We start from the raw sequence: 12,934 nt of genomic DNA, 5'->3' as shown, positions 1-12,934 counted from the left end.
GTGTTCTTGTAGGAAGTCCCACCTGCAAAAAAAAAAAAAATCTCAGAAATTCTGAAGCAAGTGAAAGAAAGTGAATCTCTACACACAGTGAGTGCAACCATTTTAAAAACGGACTGCAATTGTAGAGAGGGCTAAAACCTTTATTATTTCTTAAAAGAAAGATTAGCCAGAAAGTGTAGCATTTTAGAACTGCAGATGCTAAGGGCTAACCACATAGTTCTCTTTGGGTTTTATATGCATTACCATATTTTAGAGTTTAATACACTAATACTTCAAAGGCCTTTCTGAGCGGGGCTTTGCAGTGGATCCAGATGTGGGGACTATATATATGCAAAAGGCAGAGCCCTGGTCTGGAAGATAGGGACTCCATTCTCCAGTTCTCAGCAACGCTGCAGACACAAGTGTCTCAACACGTCATGAATACCAAGTGCTGGCTCCCAGGAAGACAAGAGCAGTGGCATTTTTTATCATCCCAATTTGAAATATGCATATTAAAATACACACTGTCCCAAGGGAGGGACTTTAATAGCTCCAATAAGCCTTCCTACAGGTCTCCAGGGACACCCACTAAATGGTCTGTATTAATTGGGACTTGGGCCAGATGTGTCCCACTACAGTCACTGTTGGATGCTGGAGGTTCTCTCTGGTCTCCACAGCTGAGAAACTAAGGCCCAGATGAGGGAATGGGGCTAGGCTGATAATGCCAGAGACAAGCTGCAGCTGGAGCCCAAGTTCTCACCACAGGCAACAAAAGCGACTCTAGCTAAGTTAAGCAAAGAGGATTTACTGCTATGGGAAGGGCAGAGGATCAGGGAAGTTGGAACAACCATCTTGGAAGCTAATAGAGCCCAAGACAGCCAAGCTCAGGAAGCCTGGTCACACATTGATACCCTAACCAGTCACAGCATCAAGAGGCTGCTGTTGCCCCTAACAACCACGCACCAATCCAGCTCAGCTTTGCAACCCCTGAGCCAGAGTCTGCAAACAAATCTTTGACTAAGCCAAGGTCATGGTCCACCCCTTGACTCTACTGGCATCTGGTAAGAAGATTTGGACTGGGACTTTCTAGCTTGAGGCTTTGAAAGCACGGGGCACAGTGGAGGAGATTCCACGTGAGGACAGGACTTCCTTTACACTGGCAGTTCTCCAGAGCATTCATCACCATCATGTGAGAACTCACTAGGAAACACACACTGTCCAGCCCCCACCCCAGACCCACTGGATCAGATACAGCCAAGGCTTTAACAGATCATGCAGGTGGTTTATGGCACACACGCCCCTTGGAGGACCTCTGCCCCACAGGACATCCAAATGCTACTAGGAAGATTGAATATCTGTTGTCAGACTAAAAGCCAGAGCCTAGAGACAGACTGGCAAGAAAACATGGGTGAAACCTGGAGGAACAGGGTCACTTTAGTCAATTTTTTTTTTTCTAATGGTTTTATGTCATTAAGAGTGTGCTTTTGGGGCTGGAGAGATGGCTTAATGGTTAAGCACTTGCCTGTGAAGCCTAAGAACCCCAGTTTGAGGCTTGATTATTCCCCAATACCCAAATAGGCTGGAGGCCTTGGCATACTCGCTCACTTTCTCTCTCAAATAAATAAAGAAAGAAAATATTTTTAAAAAGAAGGTGCTTTTTTGAAAACAAATCCTCAACTTTTTTATTTTACTTATTTATTTATCTTATTTATTTATCTTATTTATTTGAGAGAGAAAGAGGCAGATAGGATGGGCATGCCAGGGCCTTCAGCAAGAGCAAATGAACTCCAGACATATGCTTATCTGGCTTACGTGGGAACTGGGGAATTGAACCTTGGTCCTTTGGCTTTGCACGCAAGTGCTTTAACTGCTAAGCCATCTCTCTAGCTCCCCACCCCCACCTCAGTGTTGTTTTCCAACTATATGACTGTCCCTCACCCCTCCTATAAAAAACTGAACCCTCCAGGTCCTCAGCCCCTTCCTGTCCTCCCTCCAGTGAGCAAGACCCCCCTCCCAAGGAAAGCTGCCATCTTCTCCTCCCCCACCCCACCCAGCCTCCTTCAGATAGCTCTAACTGAAGCCCCCTCCACAATGAACCTTCCTTACCAGAACTATCCCTCAGGACTCTTGGAAACAAATAACTCCTTGCTTTACTTCGGCCCTGAGACACATTTGTCTGTTTCCTGTCCCTTCTTGCACTACCCTGGGCTTCCCAGCCCCAGCACCTGGTTAGGACCCACCCTCTGCTCTGACAAGCCAAACCACGGAGACTGGCAGAAGTCAATCGGCAAGAAGGTTTAGATTGAATTGGAGGGACATCCTGTGGCCATAACTAGAATAACACATCAAGCCAAGACTTCTTGTGTTACTGTAAAGACTATGATACATACGTGTGTATGTGTGTGTGTGTGTGTGTGTGTGTGTGTGTGTGTGTGTGTGTGTAACAAGAAATAGAAACTTTGGGTGTCTCCGTCCTCGCCTTCTACCTCATCTGAGCAGGATCTATTACTGTTCACCATTCCATTTGCCAAACTTAACTGGCCGGTGAGCTTCCAGCATGTTCTCCTGTCTCTGCTTCCCTTCTTGCTGGAGGTGGGCTGGGATTGCAGACTCCAGCCAAGCGTGCGCTTTACCTGGGTTCTGGGCATCTGAACTCAGGTGCCTATGGCTTACATAGCAAGTGCTTTATCTACTGACCCATCATCTTCCTAACCCCGAATTAGGGATCGGTTTCAGATTAAAAAAAAACAAAAACAAAAACAAAAAAGCCGGGCTTGGTGGCGCACGCCTTTAATCCCAGTACTTGGGAGGCAGAGGTAGGAGGATTGCCATGAGTTCAAGGCCACCCTGAGATGACAGAGTTAATTCCAGGTCAGCCTGGACCAGAGTGAGACCCTACCTCGAAAAACAAACAAACAAAAAAAAGCTTAAATTCTTGTACAATTCCCTAACAGGACTATTTTTATATCTGCCCAGAAACTTTATATAAGAAGTTATCACACTGCCAAACAAGCTCTGATGAACAAATGAGAACAGAGGGAAGACATTCTAGAGAAGTAGGTGAGGGGATTCTCGCTCACGGTATCTCCCAGGGAACCAATTAGGTGGCTATTTGGTGAAACGAACTTCCTGAGCTTCCTTCTATATGCCATACTGGAAGATACACAGTAAGTTAGGCCTGCCTCCGCCGCCAAGGGGCAGGCATAGGGAGAGACAAGGCACGTGAGCCAACATCTGTGATTGTTTCCTTGGTGTTAGAATACAGGGATGTTCAGGTGCAGCAGGAACAGACAGGTGACCATCTAGTCTGTCCTAGACTATCAGGGAAGAGTTCCCAGAGGAGGCCATTGTAGAAGGGTCAGATTAAAGGTGAAATACTGAAAAGGATGTTTATTATAGGCCAGCAAAACACCCATAAGGTCCAAACTAAAACAGAGCCCTAGGTTTGAGTGGAGATAAAGGTGTACCAGAAAGCTCTGGGGATCAAGTTAAAATACACATTCCAGCCAGGCGTGGTGGCACACACCTTTAATCCCAGCACTTGGGAGGCAGAGGTAGGAGGATCACCGTGAGTTCGAGACCACCCTGAGACTACATAGTTAATTCCAGGACAGCCTGAGCTAGAGTGAAACCCTACCTTGAAAAGCAAAACAAAAACAAATAATAAAATAAAATACACATTCCAATACTTTGCACAGAAGCCCACATCTGGTAGATCTGAGACCCAGGAACACAGGCCTTTAGCGAGCCCTTCTCCCAGGGAGGATGTCTCAAGGAGCCAGCATGTCCACCTCTGTGATCTACACCATGACAGCCTCATGTGCCCTCCTTCTTCAGGCTTCTGTGGCCTCAGCCTGGAAGGATCTGCCCCCACTTGGCAAATGCCTCCTGCCGTAGGCACATGTGTTTGAACACCTGGTCCCCAGCTGTTTGGGAAACTTTTGAAACCTTTAGGTGATACAGTCTTGCTAGAGGAAGTTTGGTCATTTGCAGGCTGGGCCTTGAGGTGTCATAGCCTGACCCCACTTCCTGTTCACCTTCTGCTTCCTGACTGTGGACACAATGTGACCAGCGAGCCTCCCTGCCACCACCACGCCTCCTCCACCATAATGGGCTGTAATCTCAAACTGGAGCCAAAATAAGCCTTTCCCTCTTTAAATTGCTTCTGGTTGGGTATTTGGTCACAGCAACCAACAAAATAAGTGATACATCTTCTCCTTCAAGGACCATCGGCTCAAATGTTGACAGGCAAAAAACCCTTCCTGTTCACTTTGGGACAGTGACCAGTTTCTGACTTTAAACAGATTACTTCATTAATCCTTAAAAAAAAAATTTTTTTTATTTATTTAATAGAGAAAGAGGCAGAGAGAGAAACACAGAGAGAGAGAGAGAGAGAGAGGAAGGGAGGAAGGGAGGGAGAGAGAATGGGTGTGCCTGAGCCTCCAGCCACTGCAAACCAACGGCAGATGCTGCATATGGGGGTCCTCGTGAATCGAACCAAGGTCTTTGGCTTTGCAGGCAAACGCCTTAACTGCTGAGCCATCTCTCCCATCCTTCATTAATCTTTTTAAAAGCTCTTTAGAATAGGTCTCTTTAAAAAAAAAAAAAAAAAAAACTTAGAAGCACTTGCTTACAAAGCCTGCCAGACCAGGGTTCAGTTCCCCAGTACCCATGTAAGTCTAGACGTATAAGGTGCTGCATGCATCCTTCTGGAGTTTGTTTGTAGTTTCAAGAGGCCCTGGTGTGAGTCAGTGTCTATCTGTCTGTCTGTCTCTCTCTCTCTCCCCCATAATAAAAATATTAAAAAGAAAAAAAAAACTTGGTGTTGCAGATGAGGAGATGAGGAAACTGAGTCACAGGGCAGTACAGAGGATCTATAACCATGCTGCTGGGATGTGTGTTTTCCGTCTCTCCATGAGACTTCTCCCAGCAAGAGGCCAGACTATGCTGAGGCCCTGGGGGCCTAGGACAGGGTCCAGAACAATGTGGCTGCTCAGGAAAACACCTGTCCAATAAAGAAAACAATCAAACACCACCGCCTCCCATCTGCGACCCTCAGCCAGGGCCTCCTCTTCCCAGACCCCCTTTCCTGGTGCCCGCAGCATCCCGGGAACCTGGTCCACAGGTCCTGTCTCACGAGAGGCATGCTCAGTCGCCCAGCCCTGTGCTGACCATGTGGCCGAGGACCCCGGCAGCCCTGGCTGGGGTGAACCTGGAGCTGCAGAGCGCTCTCCGAGCTGCCAGCCAGGCCTCCTCGGGGCTCTTCTTTCTTGGGACTCGGCCAAGCCACTCCTTCAAGCGGCTGGCTTCCCCCCCGCAGGCTCCAAGTTCCTTGATCCCTCCCTCCTTTTTGCACTGCACCGTAGCTTCTTTCTACTTGCCTTCCTTCTTTTCAGCCCTCCTGTTTCTCTCTTTCTTCCTCCCTCGCCTGCTCCCCGAAGGAGGTCAGCTGCTTCCCCGCGAGGCGCCCTAGGCCTTGCGTCAGGAGCTGCAGGCCCTCGGGGACCTCGGGGCCCCTTCCCTCAGACCCCCAGAGGCCTCATTACAACCCCCTTGCCTCCCACCACCCGCAGCATGGGTCCCCACTCCCTGCTCTTGGGAGCCCTCCTCCCCTAGTCCCCCCCAGGGGCCACTGTCCCCAGCTTGAAGGTGCCAGGAAAGAAGACGGCACCTTCCGAGTTCAGGACGCGACCTCTGGGCTCCTGCAAGAGGCCTGACGCTCGTCTCACCGCCCAGCTCGGTCCCATCCTTCCTTTACTCAGCTCTTGATTGTGAGGCCCCCCCCCCACCTCACCCCGACTTCACCCCCACGAGCCAAACTTGTGATCTCTGCCTTCCAGGAAGTAGTGGAAGGGAAAAAACGAAGCTTCCAGAACAGGGAAGGCAGGAGGACTGAGAAGTGAGTAACTGGGAAAGGCGCCGGTTACTCTGCACACACGGTGCTCAGCACTGCCCTGCCCGTCTCCTGTGCATTTTATTTTGGTCCTCATCTGCTCTGGGCTGGAGGGATGGCTTAGCAGTTAAGGCATTTGCCTGCAAAGCCAAAGGACCCAGGTTCAATTCCCCAAGACTCATATAAGCTAGATGCACAAGGGGGCGTATGCATCTGGGGTTTGTTGGCAGTGGCTGGAGGCCCCTGTGCACCCATTCTCTCTCTCCCCCTCTGTCAAATAAATAAATAAATAAAAATATTTTTTTTAAAAGATAAGTGATCCTTATAGCGTAAGTAATTGTACGCTGTCTGAAAATGTGAGCCCTCAGCTATGCAACTGTGGAGGCCAGGACTCTTAAACTGCCCAGTTGGCTTCCAAGCTGGCCACACTGCTTGCTGCCTGCTGACAGAAGGTGCTGTGGGGTGCTCAACTATGGGGGAGCTCTTTCCCAGGGATGGAGGGCAAGTGGGGAGAGCACACAGAAAGATGTCAAATCAAGGTAGCAGAGAACACGAGTCCAAGGAAGGATGCCTACAATCGCCTGGGATTTGCTATTGTTTTTCTCTTTAATAAATGTTTTTTTTTTTAATTTGAAGTAGCCTGATTAGTATTCAATGCAGAATTTTTCTGAGGGTCCCAATATGGATGGGCTTATAAGGAACATCGAATGAGTATTTTATACTAATAGTCAAATCAACTTTTAAAAGTGTGGGGAATAATGTACTATTCTTCCTGGTACTTTTTTCCAATAATTAATTTTATTTTACTTTTAACTTTTTAAAGTTTTATTGATTTATTTGCAAGCAGAGAGAGAGAGAGAGACAGAGGAGACAGAGAGAGAGAGAAAGAATGGGCATGCCAGGGCCTGTAGCCACTGCAAATGAACTCCAGACGCATGTGCCCCTTGTGCATCTGACTTATGTGGGTCCTGGGGAATCGAACCTGGGTCCTTTGGCTTTGCAGGCCAATGCCTTAACCACTAAGCCATCTCTCCAGCGCTTCAACTTTTTCATACATGTGTATAGTGCGTTTTGATCATATTCACTCCCCCCATTACCTTATTTCCTCCCACTGCTGCTAACCCCCCCCCTTTTGAAGTATTTGTAAGGAGAGTGAGAGAGAGAGAGAATGGGTGCACCAGGGCTTCTAGCCACTGCAAATGAACTCCCAATGCATGTGCCCCCTTGTGCATCTAGCTTATATGAGTCCTGGGGAATTGAACCTGGGTCCTTTGGCTTTGCAGGCAAGTACCTTAACCACTGAACCATCTCTCCAGCCCCTGAACCCCTTCTTCTTTCCAACTAATCCCCCTTCTACTTTAATATCTTTTAGGGGGAGGGGGTGACCCCACTGAGTTAAACTTGCATGAGCATGAGTGGAGGTTGTTTACTGATGGGCAACTTACCAGTCGCTACACCACTGCAAAACATGACTCCCAGCAACGTGGCTCCTCTGGGAGGAGTGGCGTCTTGTGAGCCACACCCCCACCTACGATGGGGTGTTGGCGGGACCAGTCTTGCGCAGGAAAGCACAGCTGCTGTGAGGTCATGAGTGTAAAGTCCTTAACTGCTCCGTTTCCTTCCAGTTCCTGCTGGTCTGTGCCTGACTGCTTACCTCGGCAGTGTGGAAGATGGCTCCATTAGCTCAAGCAAGCAAATGTTAGCATGTTTAATGGAACTTAAACATGTTCTAGCAGAGCTGCAGCATTGTCATGAGTAAAATTTCTCCAGGTCGCTCGGTTTCCATCGCAGAAACAGCAATGCTCCACGGATGACATTCATTTCTCTCTGTACAAAGAAGATTCATCCAGTGTTTGTTTTCAGAGTGACTATGTATCTTTACCTGGTGTCCCACATCCCAGTCTTCCTCCCAAATGAAGCTCTGGCTCCCCAAATCTTCCACTCATGTCATACTCTACTGCCTTCTTTTTTTAAAATTTTTTTATTTATTTAAGAGAGGGGGAAAGAGCAGGGAGAGAGAGAAAGAGCACACCAGGGCATCCAGCAGGAAGACCCTGAGTTTGAGACCAGCCTGGGTTACGTATAAAATTCTAGGTCAGCCTGCATTAAATGACAACACCCTGTCAGAAAGAGGTGTAAGAGGAGGGGAAAGGAGGGGAGGGGAGGGGAGGGAAGAGAGGGAAAGGAGAGAAGGGAAGGGAGAGGAGGGAAGGGGAAGGGATGGGAGGGAGAAGGAAGAGAAGTGGGGCATATATTACAAACCTGTAATCCCAGCCCTAGGGGAGCTTGAGGCAGGAGTTCAAGACTACCTTGGTCTCCCAAGTGAACCCTACGCCTGTGCAGCGACCCTCACTGCCCTCAAAGGCAGCTCTGGGGAATCCTAGAAAGCCACCAAGCACGGGCTGAAGAAATGGTTCTGTTGGCAAAGTGCTTGTCATGCAAGCATGATGACCTAAATTTGGCCACCTCTAGGACCCATATTTTTTTAAATTTTTTATTTATTTATTTGAGAGCGACAGACACAGAGAGAAAGACAGGTAGAGGGAGAGAGAGAGAATGGGCGCGCCAGGGCTTCCAGCCTCTGCAAACGAACTCCAGACGCGTGCGCCCCCTTGTGCATCTGGCTAACGTGGGACCTGGGGAACCGAGCCTCACACCGGGGTCCTTAGGCTTCACAGGCAAGCGCTTAACCACTAAGCCATCTCTCCAGCCCAAGGACCCATATTTTTTAAAAGCCAGGCCTGGCAGTGTGCACTTTGAACCTAGCATTGGGAAGGCAGAAACAGAAGGATCCCTGGGACTCACTAGACAGCCAGTCCAGCCTACTTGGCAAGCTCCAGGCCAGTGACAAACCCTGTGTCAAAAAAGGTGACTGGGGGCTGGGGAAATGGCTTAGCAGTTAAGGCATTTGCCTGCGAAGCCCAAGGACCATGGTTCAATTCCCCAGGACCCACATAAAGCCAAATGCACAAGGGGGCACACGTGTCTGGAGTTCCTTTGCAGTGGCTGGATGCCCTGGCGTGCCCATTCTCTCTTTCTCGTTGCCTCTTCCCCTCTCTCTCTCCCTCTCTCCCTCTCTCTCTCTCTCTCTCTGATAAATAAATAAAATATTTAAAATAAAAATAAATAATATAAAATAATTTTTTAAGATAAAAGGTGATTGGCTAGGCATGGTGGCACATGCTTTTAGTCCCAGCACTCAGGAGGCAGAGGTAGGAGGATTACCATAAGTTCAAGGCCACCATGAGACTCCATAGTATATTCCAGGTCAGCCTGAAGTACAGCGAGACCCTACCTTGGAAAAAAAAAGGTGAATGGAAGCCGGGTGTGGTAGTGCATGCCTTTAATCCTAGCATAGGAGGCAGAGGTAGGAGGATTGCCATGAGTTCAAGGCTACCCTGAGACTACATAGTGAACTCTAGATCAGCCGTGGCTAGAGCAAGACTCTACCTTGAAAAACCAAAAGAAAAGTGATCGTCACCTGAGAACTTACACCCATGGTTGACTCCTTGCCTCCACACACGTGTGCATATACATATGTACCTGCACACACACACACACACACACACACACACACACACACACGACACCAAACTTCCTGGGATTCATAAACCCTCCACCCATCCAAACTTGGTGTCGGCTACATTGTCAAACGACCCACTGGTAGCATCGCCATTCAAGTGTAATTATTTTGTGTTTCTTCCACTGCGTGTGTGTTTCATGTTGAGTGTGGGGTCAGGAGACAACCTGGGGTGTCAGTCGTTGACCTTGTAGAAGCAAGCCATGCTCCTGACACAGTGTGGGCCCAAACATGGGGTCTCTCAAGACTGATTTTCACATAGGAAGAAAGCAAGACAGAGAAATCAGTGTTTGCTGAGTGAGTGACTTATGACCAAAGGAGAACTTCAGTAATCCCCCACAGCACCTCCAGCCATTTCTGAGAGGCTAAAATTCCACTGACAGAACCACCCCCCCCCCCTTTCCCAGCTTACAGGGCTGAGCTTGACTCCGGGCTCCACATTCTGGGCCTTTCTCAGATGGCAGATGGCACAAGCTCCTGGCATGGAGCATTCACAATAAAATTTGTCTAGTGGTGCCTCTTGCTCGAATCAAATTTAATAATCATCATGGCTCACATAAAGTCCCTTGGCCAAGAGGCTCCTTCCCTGCAGAGAAGAAACAGGTCTAGATTGATGAGGAAACCCCATCATCAAGGCCCCGAGGAGGCCCAGATGAAATCTCCTCATCCACCCACTGCTGCCTATGAATTCAGCCATAACGCACGTCCTGAGAATCCAACCAGGTTGCTGGCTCCGTGTGGCCCTTGCAGAGCCGTGTCCTGACCTCATCCCCATGTGTGCCTTCCAAGACCTTTTTGCTCAGGATTCAGGGCCCGCATGCCCGCCAGGATAATGGTGAGGACTGATCACTCCACTGGCAGGCTGCAGGGTCCAGGACCCACAGTGCCACTCTCTCCTAAAACAATGATGTGGGGCTGGAGAGATGGCTTAGCGGTTAAGCGCTTGCCTGTGAAGCCTAAGGACCCCGGTTCGAGGCTCGGTTCCCCAGGTCCCGCGTTAGCCAGATGCACAAGGGGGCGCATGCATCTGGAGTTCGTTTGCAGTGGCTGGAAACCCTGGCGCGCCCATTCTCTCTCTCCCTCTATCTGTCTTTCTCTCTATGTCTGTCGCTCTCAAATAAATAAATAAAAAATGAACAAAAAAAAATTTAAAAAAAAAAAAAAAAAACAATGATGTGTGGGCTGGGATACAGATCAGTTGCTAGTAGAATGCTTGCCTAGCAAGCATGCAAATCTGGATTCAATTCCCAGCACCTCCAGAAACCAGGCCTGTAGTCCCAGAACCCCTTCGCTTGGGAGATAGAGTCAGGAGGATCAGAAGTTCAAGAACACCCTTGGCTGTGTAGCAAGTTCAAGGCTAGCCAAGACTACGTGAGACCCTGTCTCAAAAACTACATAGCCTTTTCCCTCGCTGGACTTCTGAAGGCAAGATGGGTCACCGGCAGCTCGGCTGGAGTCACCCACGAAAATTCAGCCAGGGTTCCTGCTCTTGCCGCGTCTGCTCAAACCACCACGATCTGATCTGGAAGTTCGGGCTGAACGGGTATGGGCAGTGCTTCCGCCAGTACGCAAAGGACATCGGCTTCATGAAGTTGGACTAAGCGGCCTTCCCAACATGGATTATTCCAAGACCACCCAGTGAAAGATCATGCTAGTTCTTCGTACATAAATAAATTATGAAACCTTCAATTTAAAAATAAAATTAATAGGGCTGAAGAGATGGCTTAGCGGTGAAGGCGCTTACCTGCAAAGCCAAAGGACCTCGGTTTGATTCCCCAAACAGCCACGTAAGCCAGATGCACAAGGGGGCACATGCTTCTGGAGTTCGTTTACAGGGCTGGGAGCCCTGGCATGCCCATTCTCTCTCTTTCTCTCTCTCTCTCTCTCTCTCTCTCTATCTGCCTATTTCTGTATCTCTCTCTCTCAAATAAATAAATAATAAAATATTTAAAAATAAATTAATTAAATAAAATTAATTAAAAGGCCAAATAGGATGGGCGTGGTGGCACATGCCTTTAATCCCAGCACTCGGGATGCAGCTAGGCCAGGCCCGTTCCAGCTCTTTGCCCCCCCACATGCCCACTGCTCTGGGGGCACAGTGCTGTAGCTCCACAGTGAATGACCAGGTGACACAGGCTTCCACAGTGCCGGGGCTTCCGGCTCGGATTCTGGAATCACAGGTGGTCTTTCCCTCTTTCTGTTTTCTTTTTGGTTTTTTGTTTTGTTTTGATTTTTTTTTTTTTTTTTTTTTTTTTTTTTGAGGTAGGGTCTCGCTGCAGCCCAGGCTGACCTGGAATTTGCTATGTAGTCTCAGGCTGGCTTTAAACCCAGCTCTGCCTCTTAAGTGCTAGGATCCGAGGCGTGTGCCACCACGCCCAGCTCTTCTTCTTTTAGGGTGTCACTCCTTGCCTTCCATCTTGTTGGAGGCAGGCTCTTTGGCTGTTCACTGTTCCATTCACCAGGCTAGCTGATCCTTAAGCTTCAAGGACATTCTCCTGTCTCCATGGTATCTGGAGATACAAACTCATGTATTCATACTGGCAAGGCACCAGCTTTATGCCTGGTGCCACCTCCCAGCCCTGTTTCTTTGATTACTGACTTTACCCTATGGAGATAGGCTGAAGGCCCCAGACAACTTCCGCTAAGTGGACCAAACCCCTCCTAACACTTCCCATGCCATCTGTGATATGTTTTTCCTTCTCGTGGGAAGCCAATGAGGTTAGACAAATGTGATGAACCCTTTGCCACAGCCACACCAGGGCATGGTGTGCACCCTGGAAGAGACTATTCAGTCATCCCCGCTGCCCTATGCCCGTGTCTAGGCCTCTGTGTGTTAGAAGATGGAGCCTTGATCTGCAACCTCACACAGCCAAGGAACAAAGGGACCAAGGTGTTCTTTCAACCTTGCCAAGCCACTAATACCAGGATGCCTGAGGGCCCTGCCCACGTGACCCGATCTTGTCCTAAAGGTCTCACCTCTTAATACCACACATATTTCTTGCAGCATGAAACATGACAGGGATGCCACTGTAACACCTTGGTGTGCCCAGTCGTTTTTCATCCTCTGGCACTTTTAAATATGCCCATTATGAATGGAGCAAGCTGTGTCGATCCCAAGAGGGAAGGCTCTAGTCCTTTCCCCAGGGAAGTCACTAGAGAAGTTGAACTTTCGCAGTACTCAGCCAGAGCAAGCTTGAAGCAAATGTGTGTTTACCCACTGAGAACAAGTAGACCATTCCAGCTCAATAATCCTGAACTCTGGGACCTTCCAGAACAATAGTTACTACCTTTGGTAGCCAACTGGAAAACAAGGTAGGTCACATCTGAATGTTGCTTGGTGATGGTTTCCATAGAGAATAAAGAGAAACTAAGACTATGCCTTCAACTGAGCTCTAGTTCTGCATGGCCTAAAATATCCCTAACAAAAAGAACCTAGGTTAGTTCAGCCCTGAAAAAATAGTTTATATTGGCAAGACATTGAG

The 12,934-nt window shown here is 48.6% G+C and overlaps 1 protein-coding gene across 1 annotated transcript; it reads left to right on the top strand.

The window, feature by feature from the left end:
* Positions 1-10,882: 10,882 nt before the first annotated feature.
* Positions 10,883-11,057, top strand: LOC101597159 (40S ribosomal protein S29-like). The gene has a single exon (XM_004650866.2). The coding sequence runs from the start codon at positions 10,883-10,885 to the stop codon at positions 11,051-11,053; it is 171 nt and encodes a 56-aa protein (XP_004650923.2). The 3' UTR covers positions 11,054-11,057.
* The last annotated feature ends 1,877 nt before the right edge of the window (positions 11,058-12,934 follow it).

Source organism: Jaculus jaculus, chromosome 3, assembly GCF_020740685.1.
Source record: "Jaculus jaculus isolate mJacJac1 chromosome 3, mJacJac1.mat.Y.cur, whole genome shotgun sequence".
Classification (NCBI taxonomy): Eukaryota; Metazoa; Chordata; class Mammalia; order Rodentia; family Dipodidae; genus Jaculus; species Jaculus jaculus.
Note: the sequence above shows the minus strand (reverse complement) of the source record. Positions and strands in the feature narration are given on the sequence as shown.

Coding starts and splice junctions, on each gene's coding strand:
- LOC101597159 (XM_004650866.2), top strand. CDS start 10,883: ATGGGTCACCGGCAGCTCGGCTGGAGTCACCCACGAAAATTCAGCCAG.